The 15522-nt window shown below is 37.4% G+C and overlaps 1 protein-coding gene across 8 annotated transcripts; it reads right to left on the bottom strand.

The window, feature by feature from the left end:
- Positions 1-5046: 5046 nt before the first annotated feature.
- On the bottom strand, positions 5047-14749 carry MCTS1 (MCTS1 re-initiation and release factor). 8 transcript variants are annotated; one of them, XM_042242075.2, is made up of 7 exons: positions 14370-14749; positions 13717-13823; positions 13019-13210; positions 12392-12489; positions 8176-8394; positions 6496-6563; positions 5047-5259 (listed from the first exon to the last, which is right to left on the bottom strand). In XM_042242075.2, exons 2-7 carry the CDS (start codon positions 13728-13730, stop codon positions 5257-5259), a joined length of 594 nt encoding a protein of 197 aa, XP_042098009.1. In that variant the 5' UTR covers positions 13731-13823; positions 14370-14749; the 3' UTR covers positions 5047-5256. The 8 variants fall into 8 exon arrangements, with proteins under 8 accessions (XP_042098009.1, XP_042098011.1, XP_042098012.1 ...); XM_042242077.2 differs by having other exon boundaries at positions 8261-8394; XM_042242078.2 differs by having other exon boundaries at positions 13019-13171.
- Positions 14750-15522: the final 773 nt, after the last annotated feature.

The raw sequence follows: 15522 nt of genomic DNA, 5'->3' as shown, positions 1-15522 counted from the left end.
CAGATCGTGAAAAACTAAAAATCTGTTAAAACATCAATATGATGAAACAGGCATTCCATGCCTCACAGATAGGGAAACAAAAGTAGAAGTTAAGTGCATGAAGCTTTTAAAAGTTGTCTTGGGACTTCCCTGGTGGTCCAATGGTTAAGAATCCACCTTCCAATGTGGGATGTGGGTTCAATCCCTGGTCAGGGAACTAAGATCCCACATGCTGCAGAGCAACTAAGCCTGCACATTGCAGCTACTGAGCCCGTGTGCTCTGGAGCCCATGTGCCACAATTAGAACTGACATGCAGCAAAAGGTCCCAGGTGACACAAGGACGATCTCACATGCCACAACCAAGACCTGACACAGCCAAATAAATGAATAAATATTAAAAATTTCACTAATCCTTTTATTTCTCAAAATGTTCAGGGACAAAATTTGGTATACTTTAACTTTTCACTCCAAGAGGCAAATCTTTAATAGTACAATTAGTTTGGATGTTTTTATCTATTTTTCTTCCCCATGACCTGTTCTAATGAACATGATATTATTAGTAGAAATTTCTGTGAATCATCTCCATGTCCTTTTCCATATATAAATTATATTCTCCAGGAACCCAGCTCCTACACCAACTGACCAACCAGCCTGATAGTCTCAACACAGATTTTAAAACTGGTTTTCAATCCTGTTCATTCCCTCCTGTTCTGGTGGAGTTGTAGTCCTTTATAAGTACTTAATTAGTTGTAATACAATATTAGATAAATTATCATTATAGTTCATTATATCTACTCATGCTTTTACCTGCTATAAAACAAAGCATAATAAAGTATACACATGATGTACAAAAACATAGAATACAAATATACATTTACATGCATCAATCTCCACGTTGACAGGCAAGATTTCTTTAGGAGTATTGCTGAGAGACTAGGATATTAAGAATATAATTATATTTAGTGTAATTTTTACTGCCTTAATACAATTAATGACATACTAAACATAAGCGTTCTGAAGGGCTTTCAAAATATATTTTAATGGCCTAATTCTTACAGGTTATTGAATAACTCAGTAAATTTCTGATTGCTTGAGACCTCAGAAGTGATGGTTGTATTGACACAGGATGCATACATACATGTTGTTTTTTCTCTCATTATAAATCAGTTTCAGTAGATGTTCCTTTAGAAATTGGAACATTTTGAGTTTCCTGAACAGCCTTGAGAAATGTATTCTCAAAATTAATGAACCTAGATAAAGTTAAAATATTTACCACATTTTGTTTGGGCATACATTCATTTCATATTCCCATTAATATATAATTGCTACATAATTAATAGTCTCATGAACAACAAAAAGGTGAAATATTTATTATAATGAAATACCTCTGTAACCTCTGTAAATTTAGTCATTTACCATTCTTATATCTTCTGAGGTACTTTGCTTAGAGATACTGTATCCTTGGTAGCCGATTTGTATGTGCAGGGGGAACTGGGCTGGATATAATAATTATTTGACAAATGCTATCTGACTTTATATTTGGGGACTATCAAATCTCTCCAATTGGAAATGTTCATGGCTGTACTTTAGCTAAATCCAGCTGCTTGTTTTGGGTCCATAACATTAAGAAAAGGAAAAATGCAGCTGCCAACCGAGCACCACCAAACCATTATAATAGTCTGCTAGAAGGCAATGGCAACCCACTCCAGTACTCTTGCCTGGAAAATCCCATGGATGGAGGGAGGAGCCTGGTAGGCTGCAGTCCATGGGGTCGCTAAGAGTCGGACACAACTGAGCAACTTCACTTACACTTTTCACTTTCATGCATTGGAGAAGGAAATGGCAACCTGCTCCAGTGTTCTTGCCTGAAGAATCCCAGGGACGGGGGAGCCTGGTGGGCTGCCATCTGTGGGGTCGCACAGAGTCAGACACGACTGAAGTGACTCAGCAGCAGCAGAAGAAGAGGGCTAACTGGGTCTATGGCAAAACAAGACAACCATCTGAGTTGGAATGCTGAACTGTTGCAACTCCAAGACAACTGGATTTTTTTTTAACTTCACATTGGGTACAATCTAAGGAATATGTTTACATTTGGTTCATGTATAATTTGTAAGTTTTGATGACTGAAATTGGAAATGTATTAGTAACTTCCTACTAGCTTTATAAATTGGTACTGGGCTGTCACGATTACCCAGATTTTTAAAAATGTAACTTTACTTACTACCCTGGAAGCTCCTTAAGGGCAAGGGCAACTTGTCTATTATTCATCTTTGTGTCACACACCTAGAACCTAGTGGATATTCAATAAATGTCCAGTGAGCTGAACTGACCTTGGAAAAGTGCACAAAAATGACTAGACTGTAGGTTGCCTGACACAAAAGTAATTTTCAAACTAAAAGTGAACTGAAGGCACATTACCTATGAGAAAACAGGCTCTCCCCATATTCCTACTCTCAGGAATGTGGGTAAACTAAGTTTTCTTTATGCACAGTACATCAAGAGGTTGATATACCTGCTAGTTCAACTTCTTTGAATTGGTTGACTGGGCTCCCACCTGTGGAATCACACCCCCGATTAACTCCATGACCTGAGGCCTCAGACCCAGGGGAAGTAGGAAACGTACATATTTAGCCCACATCACCAAGGCAACAAAGTCAATGTACCTGAACATAGTAGAAAAACAAGCACAGATGATGTTGAATATTTTAAGTGTTCCCTATACCCACTGTAACCGTGGTCTGAAACATGGATCAATTATTTCTGAAACCTCACAATTAAAACTTCTCTAATATGTGTGCGTGCTTTGTTTTTCATCACTAACACTCCATAGGCAATTCTAGTCAATTAACATTATCTTAGTAACAAGAATAAAGATTCAAAGTTTGGTTTTGACATAAATGACTTACTTTCTTTTTAAGCATATAAGGAACCACAGACCTCAAATAGGCTGCCTATCTCCCAAATGGGGAGACGTCTGAATTTGAAACTAGTAAGTCAGCATGAAATGAGACTATCTGTTGAAGAAACCTACCCTGAAAGTTCATTTATAATTATGCCACTGATCAGATTATTTACACTTTTATCCACCAGGAATAAATAATAAAATATTAAAAATATAGCAAGTTGTAGAATATAACTGTCATAACAAAGGAAAATACATAGGACTTAAAAAGGATATAGGAAGAAAAATACCAGGGCACCTCTATGGGCTAAGAAAGATTTTGGCAGTCATAAGCATTCTAATTAATAATTAAGGAGGAAAAATTCTCCAAGCCCTACCTCAGCCCAGATGAAAGACTCCCCCAAATTATCAACCTTCCTTTAACTCTAATCCATCTTCACCAAGAAACCTCCTGTTTACTAATTGTTTACCCTAAGCAGAGTTACTACCATAAATTAATACACTTACATTCTAACATGGGAATCGCCAAGTCTTACAGGTTTTGTGGGAAATAGTTTCTCAATCTGAGTCAGACCTGGATCTATACCCTTCACCTATGTTGTGAAGGCCCAGCTGCAACAGCCAGCCCAATGGTATCTCTCTTTTTACTATCCACCCTCACCTTTCTCACCAACTTCTAACTGTAACACAGGTCACCACAATCTTGTAAATATCTGTATCCATCTGAAAAATAAAATCACATGCAGTATATTTGTCAACAACCAAATGAAGACGGCTGAGACATAGTATAACAGCAATGCTATTAGGAAGAAAGACCTGTTATCACTATATAAATTCACAACTGCTGTTTAATTCTCAAAATAGCTTACTGATCTTACTGAAGTAGGTTGATAGTCTTCACATGCCACTTATGATAAGAGATACACATTCTTTGGGGAATACAGTAGGGACTCAAATCTGGAAGTTCTAGGCATCTGTGGGGTATGATTTCACCCAGCTTCAAGAGAGGGCATTAAATAAATTGAACCAAAATCTGATCAAGCCTATCTGTTTACAGGCTATACGAGGGGTATAAGAACAAGTTAAATTACTTTACAGTGATACAATCAACAAAACCCAGAATGTGACAGGAAACTATAAGACAAAACAACTAGATTTCTTAAATAATTAAAGGGAAAACGAAGGAGGGGGAACTTATAGATTAAAAGAGACAAATAAATAGCAACCAAATGCAATATAAGAACCTTGGCAGATACCAACTTCAACCAAACCAATGGTTAAAAAAACAAAAAGAGAAACAAGTCCATTTGTCACATATCTGAACACAGTTCAGATATTTGATAATATTAAGAAATAGCTAAATGTTTAGGTGTGATAATGATATTGTGGTTATTTTTTTAAAAATATCTTTTAAAAATACATGTTAAAGAAACTATGGGTGAAATGATATATCTGAGATTTGCTTCAAAATAATTGGGGAGTGAGGTGGGAGGGAGTGAGACGGAGACAAAACAATACTGGACATGAAGCTGGGTGATGGATTAGAAAATCCAATATACTGTCTACCCATACTTTTCTATGCTCAGAATTTTCCATAATGAAAAGTTTAAAAAATGGAAATAGCAACCAAAATACACAGACAAAAGAAAGGGGTACTTCTAGGTGCCCTTGGGTAATGGGATAAAAATCCAAGTCTAATATATATACTATAATGTGTAAAATATATAGCTAGTGAGAAGATACTGTATAAGCACATAGAGCCCAGCCTGGTGCTCATGACAACCTAGAGGGGTGGGATGGGGGGAAGTGGGAGGGAGGCTCAAAAGGGAAGGGATATATGTATACTTATAGCTGATCCACACTGTTGTACAGCAGAAATAAATACAACATTTTAAAGCAGTTATCCTCCAATTAAAAATAAAAAATGTTTAAAAAAACAGTCTAGCTCCAGCCCCATTAATTGGTCAGATTTTCTAAGGCATCAGCCATATACTAGCAAGTTCATTTACCAAGTCTTGCCCTTCATCTTGTATCATTAGCCTAAGAAAGGACATTAAGTTGTCTTAATTAAGTTTGGTTACTTACCAGCTACCTTTTAATGTCCAACTTTGTAACCCAAATTTAACTTAAGTTTAAGAACAAATAATTTTTGAAGCTAACAGAATTTTAGCATCTGTTGAATTTATTCAGCATAACCACAGAGGTATTGTCTTCATGCCGTCACATATAAACACAAACACAGATACAGATAGAGCACAATATCCATTTTTAGCCCAAGTGCATTTCTTCTGAGGCTCATTTGTATGTCTTCATATGCCACAGCCCATCATTTAAATAATGGATATTTTCAATGCCAATTCCTTTGTTGACTTTCTCACTGCAGAAGGAATAAAGCACATAAACATGTTGTTAAGTACTTTTACAGGCTTACTCATGGTAAATGTAATTCAGGGTGTATTGCTCTCTTGCAATTATTAAGCCATATATAGGGAATTTATTTATATTACTAACATGATCATCTACATTAAACTGCATTACTCTGCTGAAGTTCATTTATGTCTTAAAGAAATTCTAGTGATCTAACTAGTAGGATCACAGAAACAGAGTAATGATGTTGCCAGACCAGGAGAACATCAAAGTGCTATAATTAACCCTGAAACAAAAGTAATAGGAATAATAATTTGGTCATCAAATGAGTTCCAACATTTTTAAGTATATTGACTATATTTTGGTAAACTGAAAGTCACTCAGTCATGTCAAACTCTTTTGCTACACCATGGACTATGCAGTCTATGGAATTCTCCAGGCTAGAATACTGGAAAATATACTGGAAAAATACTGGATTGGGAAAGGGTAGTCTTTCCCTTCTCCAGGGGATCTTCCCAACCCAGGGATCATACTCAGGTCTCCTGCACTGCAAGCAGAGTCTTTACCAGCTGAGCCACCAGGGAAGCCCATGTTTTGGTAATGTATCGCTAATATTTCCTTAATATTTTATGCCACCAGGTAAAAATACAAGATAAATACTGTGTGGCACTAAATTATGTCACTGTTTTTAAAAACTAGCAGCAAAATACCTTTCCCCACACCTAAGTGAAATCACACTAAATTTAAAAATTCCTAAAATACCACACACATACATATAATATAGCTGTGTTGGCACACAGGTTCTTTTCAGAGTGCTAAAGAAAGAATGCAGTCTCAGAGAGGAAATAACTTTCAATGGCTTCCTGAGTCTTAGGAAAAATCAGAAATGAGGCTTCTGTGTGTAAATATTTGTAAGATGTGGTATGATCAAGAGCAAAGTTCACCTGTAACTCTGATTCCTCCCACGTGTGCACTAAGTCACTACAGTTGTGTCCGACTCTCTGTGACCCTATGGACTATGGCCTGCCAGGCTCCTCTATCCATGGGATTCTCCAGGTAAGAATCCTGGAGTGGGCTGCCATTTCCTTCTCTAGGGGATTTTCCCAACCCAGGGATGGAACCAGTGTCTCTTATGTCTAAACTGCATTGGTGGGCAGGTTCTTTACCACTAGTGCCACCTGGGAAGCCCCTTACTGCCTAGGTTACCTATATCTGAAAAACTAAGGGGGACTAACAGGAGACTTACATATCTTCTGCAGACATCTTCATGACTCCAACACACAGAGCATGCTGTTTTCCTTCTGCCATGATTGCCTGAAAACACACAGCTAAGAAAACCATTTATCTATCAAAGTACATTTGAGACAGGGTGTCACATTACTGCTTAAGCCGCTGGGAACCCAACTTGCATTTTCACCTAGTCCATTAACTCCTTGAAGGCAAGGACCTAGCACCATTTATGGGCATACTGCAAATATTCAATAAATGCTAAATGAATAGAATCTAATAATCATTCTCAGGTTTGGGGTCAAATGCTAATACTATAACCCAATGCCAACAAAAGAAGGAGGAGAAGAAAAAGAAATCATGCAAAAAAGGAGGTAACATTTTTTGCATATAAATATTAAAAAGAAATAAATATCCATTGTTCTAGTGCTTTAATCACTAAATGGTGGTTTTATATAAAGGATACATTAAAACAATAACTATATCCCTTATCTATCTTTAAGAGCCCAATGTAAGTTGCAATCTCTCCAGAACAACCAGAATGTTCTTGGTTCATTTGAAGTGTCTAAAATGATAAACATTACAGTCCATATTTTCGAAGTTTCAAGTGTACACAGCACCTCTCTGTACTAGTTTTGCAGCTTTCCAACAGTCTATAATTATTTCAAAATAAAAGTAATTTAAAAAGCAAAAGCCAGATACTAGGAAAATTTTCCATTTAGGGGAAACTCCAGAACGTTATAAATGTTATAAACTTTAAAAACTTAGAGCAATCATAAACATAAAAGGGTAACCTGTCCTCAGAGAATATTTTTCTCCATTGGTTTTCAATTCATTCATTCATTCCTTCAATGTTCCACACATATTTGAACACCTATCACATGTCAATACAAGCTGTTCCTAAGATATACAACTTATATTACCCCTTAGATATAACTTCCACAAGAGAGGACACCCTCCTCTGAGCACTCTTAAACCTATTCCAACGGCCGTCCCATTCCAGTGATTTCCCACCAAATATGGTTCCTTTCCTCAATCTGAGGCAAATGGTCACTTTATCTATGACAAAAGAGAAGATGTCATCCTGTCCAGACTAGTTGACAAAAAACTAATCTAGAATATAGCTGAAACAACACCAGAGAAATGGAAGGAATGCAGAATTATTCAGCTACGTCATGAGTTGAATCGATTCTTAAGGGCTATCTCTGACGTCAACGTTTCTCTTTGAGAAAACATGTTCCGAGGCCCAAACAACCAAGTTAAAAATGAATTTTAAAATAAAAGTTAAAAAAAAAAGTTAATTGGGACTTTAAAATAAAGCCATAGGGATTGCCAATGGTTCCTATTAGTCACCAACATTCCACCTGGTGCCTAAATTTTTTTCCCTTTTGAATGCTTTTTTCCCAGAGTAATTCAAATGTAAAAGTAGCAAGATAATGTTCAAATAAGTGATCCAATCATATCATATACAACCTCTCTATTATATATATAAAATGATATAATATTATATATATATATAATCAGGAGTTTTATACTGTGTCCCAAGTCTCATAACACTGGGCCCTAACACAGCTGAAATGCAGCTGGGACTCTTTTTATTACTTGTTCTCATTTAACTTCTAACACAAAATAATGTTGCTTCCCATATCTTCAAATGTAAGCAGAAAGATATAACACAACAGTAACTTCCAAAAGATACATCTAATGCTGTCTTGGATGTTAGTTCTTTCATTGATAACAAGAATACAATGAACACATTTTTCAACAGAGCCTGGGAAGGATACAACAATCGTATCTACTGCAGCAAGGTAAAGTTTAGCTCCAGGAGAAGTTAAGCCTGGACACATGATATTTGCTCCACTGAGTACAAATTTGATGGCTCCTTTGTCAACCTGCTGATGTGGAAGGATAAAAGGATCTAGAAGAAAAGAAATACATTACACCAATTAATAAAATTAAAGACTCAACAGAAAAAGGCAAATGACATGAACAAATATTTCCCGAAATTATAGTACTTTGACAGATGCGAAATAAAACTGAAACACATTCCTTCACTTATCAAATCGGTGTATATTTTTGAGAAAAGTAATTCCCAGTGCTAGCAAGAATGTCAGAAAACTGGCATTCGCATTTACTGCTAGAAGGCTTATAAACAGGTACAGGCTTTCTTTAGGACTACTAGGCAACATGTACCAATAGCCTTGAAAAGGTTCAAACTCTTTGATTTAGTAATTCTAGGACCTTATCCTAAGAAATAAATGAAGAATGCGCAATATATTTAGGTAGAAAGATACTCATTATAGCACTAATATTTATATTAGAAATAAACTGGAATCAACCTAAAGGTCCAACAATTAAGAGATAAATGACTTAAAGTATATCTATAATATCTGTATAATAGAACCATGTTTTTGGAGACTATGTAATACTCTGGGAAATATTCATAATATATGACAAGTGAAAAAAAAAATTGCCAAAAAAAAGATCAGTGGTTGCTAAGGGTTGGAGGAGGGGAAGAACTGGGAGGGGTGAGTAGGTAGAACACAGGGGATATTTAGGGCAGTGAAACTATTCTGTAAGATATTACAACAGTGGATACAGTGCCTGCTCAGTCACATCAGTCATGTCTGACTCTTCGTGACCCCATGGACTGTAGCCCACTAGGCTCCTCTGTCCATGGGATTCTCCAGGCAAGAATACTGGAAAGTGTTGCCACGCCCTCCTCCAGAGGATCTTCCTGACCCAGGGATCAAACCCACGTCTCCTGCATTATATGCAGATTCTTTACCACTGAGCCACCAGGGAAGCCCATGGATATATGACATTATGCAATTGACAAAACCACAGAATGTACAACACAAAGAATAAACCCTAATATAAACTATAGACTTGGTTAATTATAATAATATACATAATAATATATCAATATTGGCTCATCAATTGTAACAAATGAAGCACACCAATGCAGGATATTAAGAAGAGTGGGAAGGAAGTATATGGGAACTGTCTGTACTTTCTGTTCATTTTTTCTGTACACCTAAAACTGCTCTAATGCTACCATATGACCCTACAATCCCACTCCTGGGCATGTACCCAGAGAAAAACCTGGTCTGAAAGAATACATGTACCCCAGTGTCCACTGCAGCACTGTTTACAATAGCTAAGACTTGGAAGCAACCTAAATGTCCATCAACAGATAAATGAATAAAGAAGATGTGGTACATATATACAATGGAATATTACTCAGACATAACAAAGAATGAAATAATGCTATTTGCAGCAACATTGCTGGACCTAGAGATTGTCATGCTGAGTGAAGTAAGCCAGACAAAGGAGACATATCCTATGGCATCCCTTATATGTGGAATCTAAAAAGGAAATCATACAAATGAACTTATTTACAAAACAGAAACAGACTCACAGACTTACAGAATGTGGTTGCTGGAGGGGGAAAAGGATGGGAGAGGTGATAGGGAATTTTGGATCAACACGTACACACTGCTATATTTAAAATGGATAACCATGTAAGTTCTGCTGTATAGCACAGGGAACTCTGTTTAATGTTATGTGGCAGCCAGGATCCTGGATGGAAGGGGAGCTTAGGGGAGAATGGATACATGTATATGTATGGCTGAGTCCCTTTGCTATCCACCTGAAGCTATCACAACATTGTTAATCAGCTATACTCCAATATAAAATAAAGTGTAAAAAACTGCTCTAAAAAATAAAGCTTATTAGTTAAAAAAAGGGAAAAATATGTATTTACACATAACACAGACACACACACACACAATACTGAAGATAATGCTATGGAAGTACACTGATAGACTAACCATGGTTACCTCTACGTCATGGGAATACAAGTGATTTTACTTCTGTATTTTCCAGATCTCTAGATTGAACACGTGTTCCTTTTATAATCCTAAAAAAAAATGTATTTGTGTGTGTGTATATGTTTCTACTGGGCTTCTGAGGTGGCGCTAGTGGTAAAAAACCCGCCTGCCAATGCAAGAGATGTAAGAGATGCGGATTCAATCCCTGGGTTGGGAAGATCACTAGGAGGAGGGCCCAGCAACCCACTCCAGTATTCTTGCCTGGAGAATCCCATGGACAGAGGAGCCTGGCGAGCTACAGTCTAGAGGGTCGCCAAGAGTCGACTTCGCATGCACACACATATGTCTACTAATAATTCATAACCTAACAACTAAATCCCTGAAGGATTTAAAACAATAACTATGAGAAAAACTTTTTAGACCTCTCAGGATTCTCTAATAATAATAATAATTGGTAAAATGTAATCACTTTAATGTCTTACCACTAGCCTTCCCACTAGTCAGAGAACAATTAAGTCTTTTTCCTACCAAGACTAGAAATTAAACACGGTTCCAAATTAATTAAAACATATTACTGATAAAAAGGAACCTAAATGAATGAGTTTACTACTCAGAAGTCATAATTTCTTTTCTAGCTCTCCATCCTTATTAATACCTGCCATTTAATAATAATTATGATGATAAGCCAGATCATGGGGATGATGACAAGTAGCAGTAGTGGATGGACATTTACTGAACAATTACTGCATCATAATAATGGCTATAATATATCAACCACTTGCTATGTTCCAGGCACTGTGTTAGGTGCATTACATCTGTGTTACTATCTCATTTAATTCTCACAACCCTGGGAGATGTAACATACAATTGTGTCCATTTTCAAAGATGAAACAAAGCTTAAACAGGTTAAGTAACTTGACAAAAGTGACATGCAGTGGGAATTGAGCCTAGATCTGCCTGACTCCAAGTTCACAGTTTTAACTACCATAGCATCCTGCTTCTTGCACAAGAGTAACTTTAAGATGTTCTAAAAGGTTGGTTCCCAGCAAAAATTATCAAATAGGAACATCTTTTTCTTCCAACCTATTATGAAAATGCTTAACATATAGAAAAACTGGAAGAACAGTTCAATGGACACTCTTCCTCTACCATTTAACATTTCAGACACAATGTTTCACCATAAATAAGCATACATGCCAGACACATACTGGCTTGAAAAGGAGAAATGTTACTTACAGTTGAAAAACTCTTGTACACTAGGATAGCATCTTCCTTTGGGTTTTCTTTTGCAATGTAATCAATCTAACAACATGCAAATGTGGGTACATAACAAACATTATTTTGTTTCTTAACACCTGGCCTTGACACTACTAAGAACTGGGACTCCATGCTTTCCCTTATATAGAATTATCTCTATGAAGCAAATCTGGATACAGATGTAAAAGGAAATGTTTACAGCACTTATTACACAGTTTGTGAATATATATGTGTGTAATTATCTAATTGTTGTCTATTCTCCTCACTAGACTGTTAGCTTCCTAAGGACAGGGACCATGTCTGTCTTTGCTTCCTATCACATTCTCAATACCTAGCTCAGTGCCTGGCACAGAATAAGTTCAAAAACTATAAATATTTTTTAAATGAATGAATGAATGAATGCTCTTTCTTGGGCTTTCAGAATGCATAATGAGAGAATATGCATTTTTCAGATTTACCACAAGATGGAGAAGGGGAAATCTTTTTAGTTTTATATTCCATATAACCTAGTACTAGTAAGTTAACTGTGGGAGTCCCTGGTGGCTCAGAGGGTAAAGAGTTTGCCTGCAATGCAGGAGACCTGAGTTTGATCCCTGGGTCGGGAAGATCCCCTGGAGAAGAAAATGGCACCCCACTCCAGTTCTTGCTTGGAAAATCCCATGGACAGAGGAGCCTGGCGGGCTACAGTCCAGAGGGTCGCAGAGAGTCAGACACAACTGAGTGACTTCACTTTCACTTTTCTTTCAATAAGTTAACTACCAGAAGTCACTTTCAACTCCTTTTGTGTCTTTTCATGTCCCCAAATACATATTTGACAAGACTTACATTTGTGAAGTAATCTTAGGGTTGGATAAAAAGGCCCTTCTCTTTGTCTAAAAAAGAGTAACTCTCCATTCACTGTAAGGATTTCTATATGTTCATGGCTGTAAAACATCACAAAGTACCAAGTTAGATATTTTCTTTCAAAAATGAATATGCCAAACATCCTTTAAATAATGTATAATATGAAGTATGCATATATAGAAATACAGTAAGTTTTAAAAAAAGATTTTCAGTAAAGATCCAGGCCCAAAAAAACCCCCACAAAACACTGCTTAAATTAACACCAGTCCAGTAGAGAAAAATATGATCTGCTACAATTTTATTTCACATTTTATTACATATTTTAATTTCCTTGGTAGATAATTAATAAAACAAACCTCTAAAGCACAAGCTGAAATAAATCTGACTCTGAATAAAAACATTTAATTAGCTCCTTAATAAAACAATCAGTACACAATGCCACATTTTTCACATAGAAAAACATGTGAAAATATAAATATTTATGTTTTAGGGTTACTCATTTAGAGTAGATAAATAGTTAATAAAAAGATAATCACAGTTATTATGAGTACAATCTAATCATATATTCAGCTTCTCTGAGTTTTACATAGAAAAAAAACAAAGACTTACCATCGCACTATTTTGACAGGATCTTTCTTAGGCATGATTTGATTAAGCCATGGTTCAATACCTGGAAACTGTTCTATCAATTGATTCTTAATACCCTTTATAACTGAGGTTTTCAACTGGATGCAATTGGACACATTTTCTTTTTCATCAAATCTGCCAAATGATTTTTGCAAGGAAAAACAAAAAGCATTTCTAAAAAGACATAACAGAATAGCTAAAGGTATTTCTTTAAATTACCTATTCCCAAGCAAATATTTAGATGTCTAAAATAATTATGGAAGAAATTGCTTTTTAAAATACAATTTTCCTTTCATTCTGTCCAGCACAAAACCAATGTCTTAATACAATATTAAACTGTCATATACACACAATTAGCTGGAGGGGGGCAGGGAAGGGGAAAGGATATGAGGCATATATAACACAATAAACTGTAATCAGCTACACAAATGCCTTTCCTGGAAAATCTTACTCAGTTCTACCCAGAAAGAAACAGATTCCCACCTATAACAAAATCTGTGTAAAACAAAACAAAATGAAAATACCCTCAGGCACTAGGATACAAATGACCAGCCCAAACATTAACACAGAAAAGCAGCCCCTCCTATGCTATGTAATCTGTTGAGATTTTTTTGAAGTAATAATGACGGTATTTAACATCCCTAATTATTTTTGCTCAAAATGTCATGCACAAAACCCACCTTCCTTTGCCCATGTTCCCCCTTTGCTTTTTGCGTCTACCAAATCTGCAAGGCAAAGCCACTAGGTGCGTTCCAAAGAATTTTTGCCTTCCTCAACTGAATAACCCCTATGGAGCAATCACGTTATTTTCAAGACAAGGTTAATCTGGCAGCTAGGCAATAGGTATGACAGTCCGCTAGCTTCCTGTCACCCAGACTCCTTCACTCCCATGACCCAGGAAGTCAAGCCTTCCCTTGTTCAGTTCCTAACTAGTAACCAAAAGGCAGAGAGCGCAGGGCTGTCCTCTTGCTAAAGAGGGCATGTCCCTAAATCACAGTGCAAGGATGTGATTGGTAGAATCCTAGGAATGGAGCTAGGACTGGGAAAGGGGGCAAATGAGAAAGAGGGGTAACGAGATAGAAAATGAAAGTGGGAGGACCCAACCTGATTGAGGATTAGGAGTGAAAAGCTTTAAACAAAAATGTTGCAAGCATAGTACTGAGACATACAGAGACATATAGTGTCGAAAGCATGGTACTACAGAAAAACCTTAAAGAGTAAGGATGGCAGGGGTGGGGGAGAGAGAAAGAGAATCTTTGCTCTTGTCCTCTTCCCCACCACCCACCCCCACCACCTTCGTGAGCAGCCGAGGGAGGCCAGGGCATGTCCTTACTTCTTGAACATGATCCAAGATGAAGGGGGCGACGACAGGGAAGGGCCCGGAATAGGGAAGAAAAACTGAATTAGCAAGGGTCCGGCAGATCCCCTTACAGGAGGAAGGCCGGCACTGACAGTCGGAACTGTTGTCTTTATCCGGAAAGGGAGACAGCCAGCCGCACTTTACGGTGTTCAGAGACATTTGACTACTTCCGCTCCTCTAAACACTACGGCGCTTTTGCTGGCCCTTTCTGGGTTACCGATCCCCATCCAGAGCCGGTAGCTGAAAGGGCGGGACTAGAGAAGGAAGACGAGATAGAGCCATCATTCCAGAAGCAGAAAGAGAAGAACGGAGCACACGGGGCAATCAATCAAAGCCGTGGTTAAGGCCGGTGTGTCACTACGGGTTCCTCAAAGGGTCAAGATTCTTCCGAGTTTCACTGCTACCTGCTGTTTACTTTTTAATGGGAAGGGGTTTTGTTCCCTGAGACAACCGAATGGATTGGTGCTTACCGACCAGCTTGAACCCGGGCAAACCTCTTGACATTATGTTAACGTACTCGTGGCCTTGTCAAATTTAGCAAATAAAAATACAGGATGCCCTGTACAGGACATTTGGATTTCAGATAAATGATCAATACTTTTTTGGGTTGTTTTTTGTTTGTTTGTTTGTTTTGAGGTATAACTATACCTCATCCATACTTAACACACACACACACAAATACTTGCTATCTGAATTTTATTTGGCGTCCGGTATTTTAATCTGGCAACCGTGTTCACTGACCACAGTGAGGTGCCCCCAAAGAATTATTCATGAGGTTACTGTCCCCTGCCTCACCTTCATATGAGTTGAGCTATAAACCTAAAGAGGTACCTCCCTTGAATGGTAGAATGGCCTCTAGGCGATCAATACTAGACTAATCTGATTGAAGAAATAACAGATAAACACGTTTTACTTGTAATTTTAAAAAGGAGAGCAAATCAAGGGTTTTGATCAGCAGAGAAAGCATGCGTGCGTTAGCCGCTCAGCTGTGTCGACTCTGCGACCCCATGGACTGTAGCCCTCCGGGCTTCTCTTCCATGGAATTCTTCAAGCAAGAATACCGGAGTGGGTTGCCATTTTCTTCTCTAACAGAAAGCATAGAAAAATGCAAAACCTGAATAAGCAC

Source organism: Ovis aries, chromosome X (assembly GCF_016772045.2).
Source record: "Ovis aries strain OAR_USU_Benz2616 breed Rambouillet chromosome X, ARS-UI_Ramb_v3.0, whole genome shotgun sequence".
Lineage (NCBI taxonomy): Eukaryota > Metazoa > Chordata > Mammalia > Artiodactyla > Bovidae > Ovis > Ovis aries.
This window is presented reverse-complemented; position numbering and strand designations above follow the sequence as displayed.

Excerpts from the sequence above, each read along its gene's own strand:
- MCTS1 (XM_042242075.2), bottom strand. Across the intron at positions 12,490-13,018 it reads CCTGTCAAAATAGTGCGATG|CCATGAACATATAGAAATCC; the intron begins GTAAGTCTTTGT and ends GATGTTTTACAG. Across the intron at positions 6,564-8,175 it reads CATCCAAGACAGCATTAGAT|GCAATCATGGCAGAAGGAAA; the intron begins GTATCTTTTGGA and ends GTGTGTTTTCAG.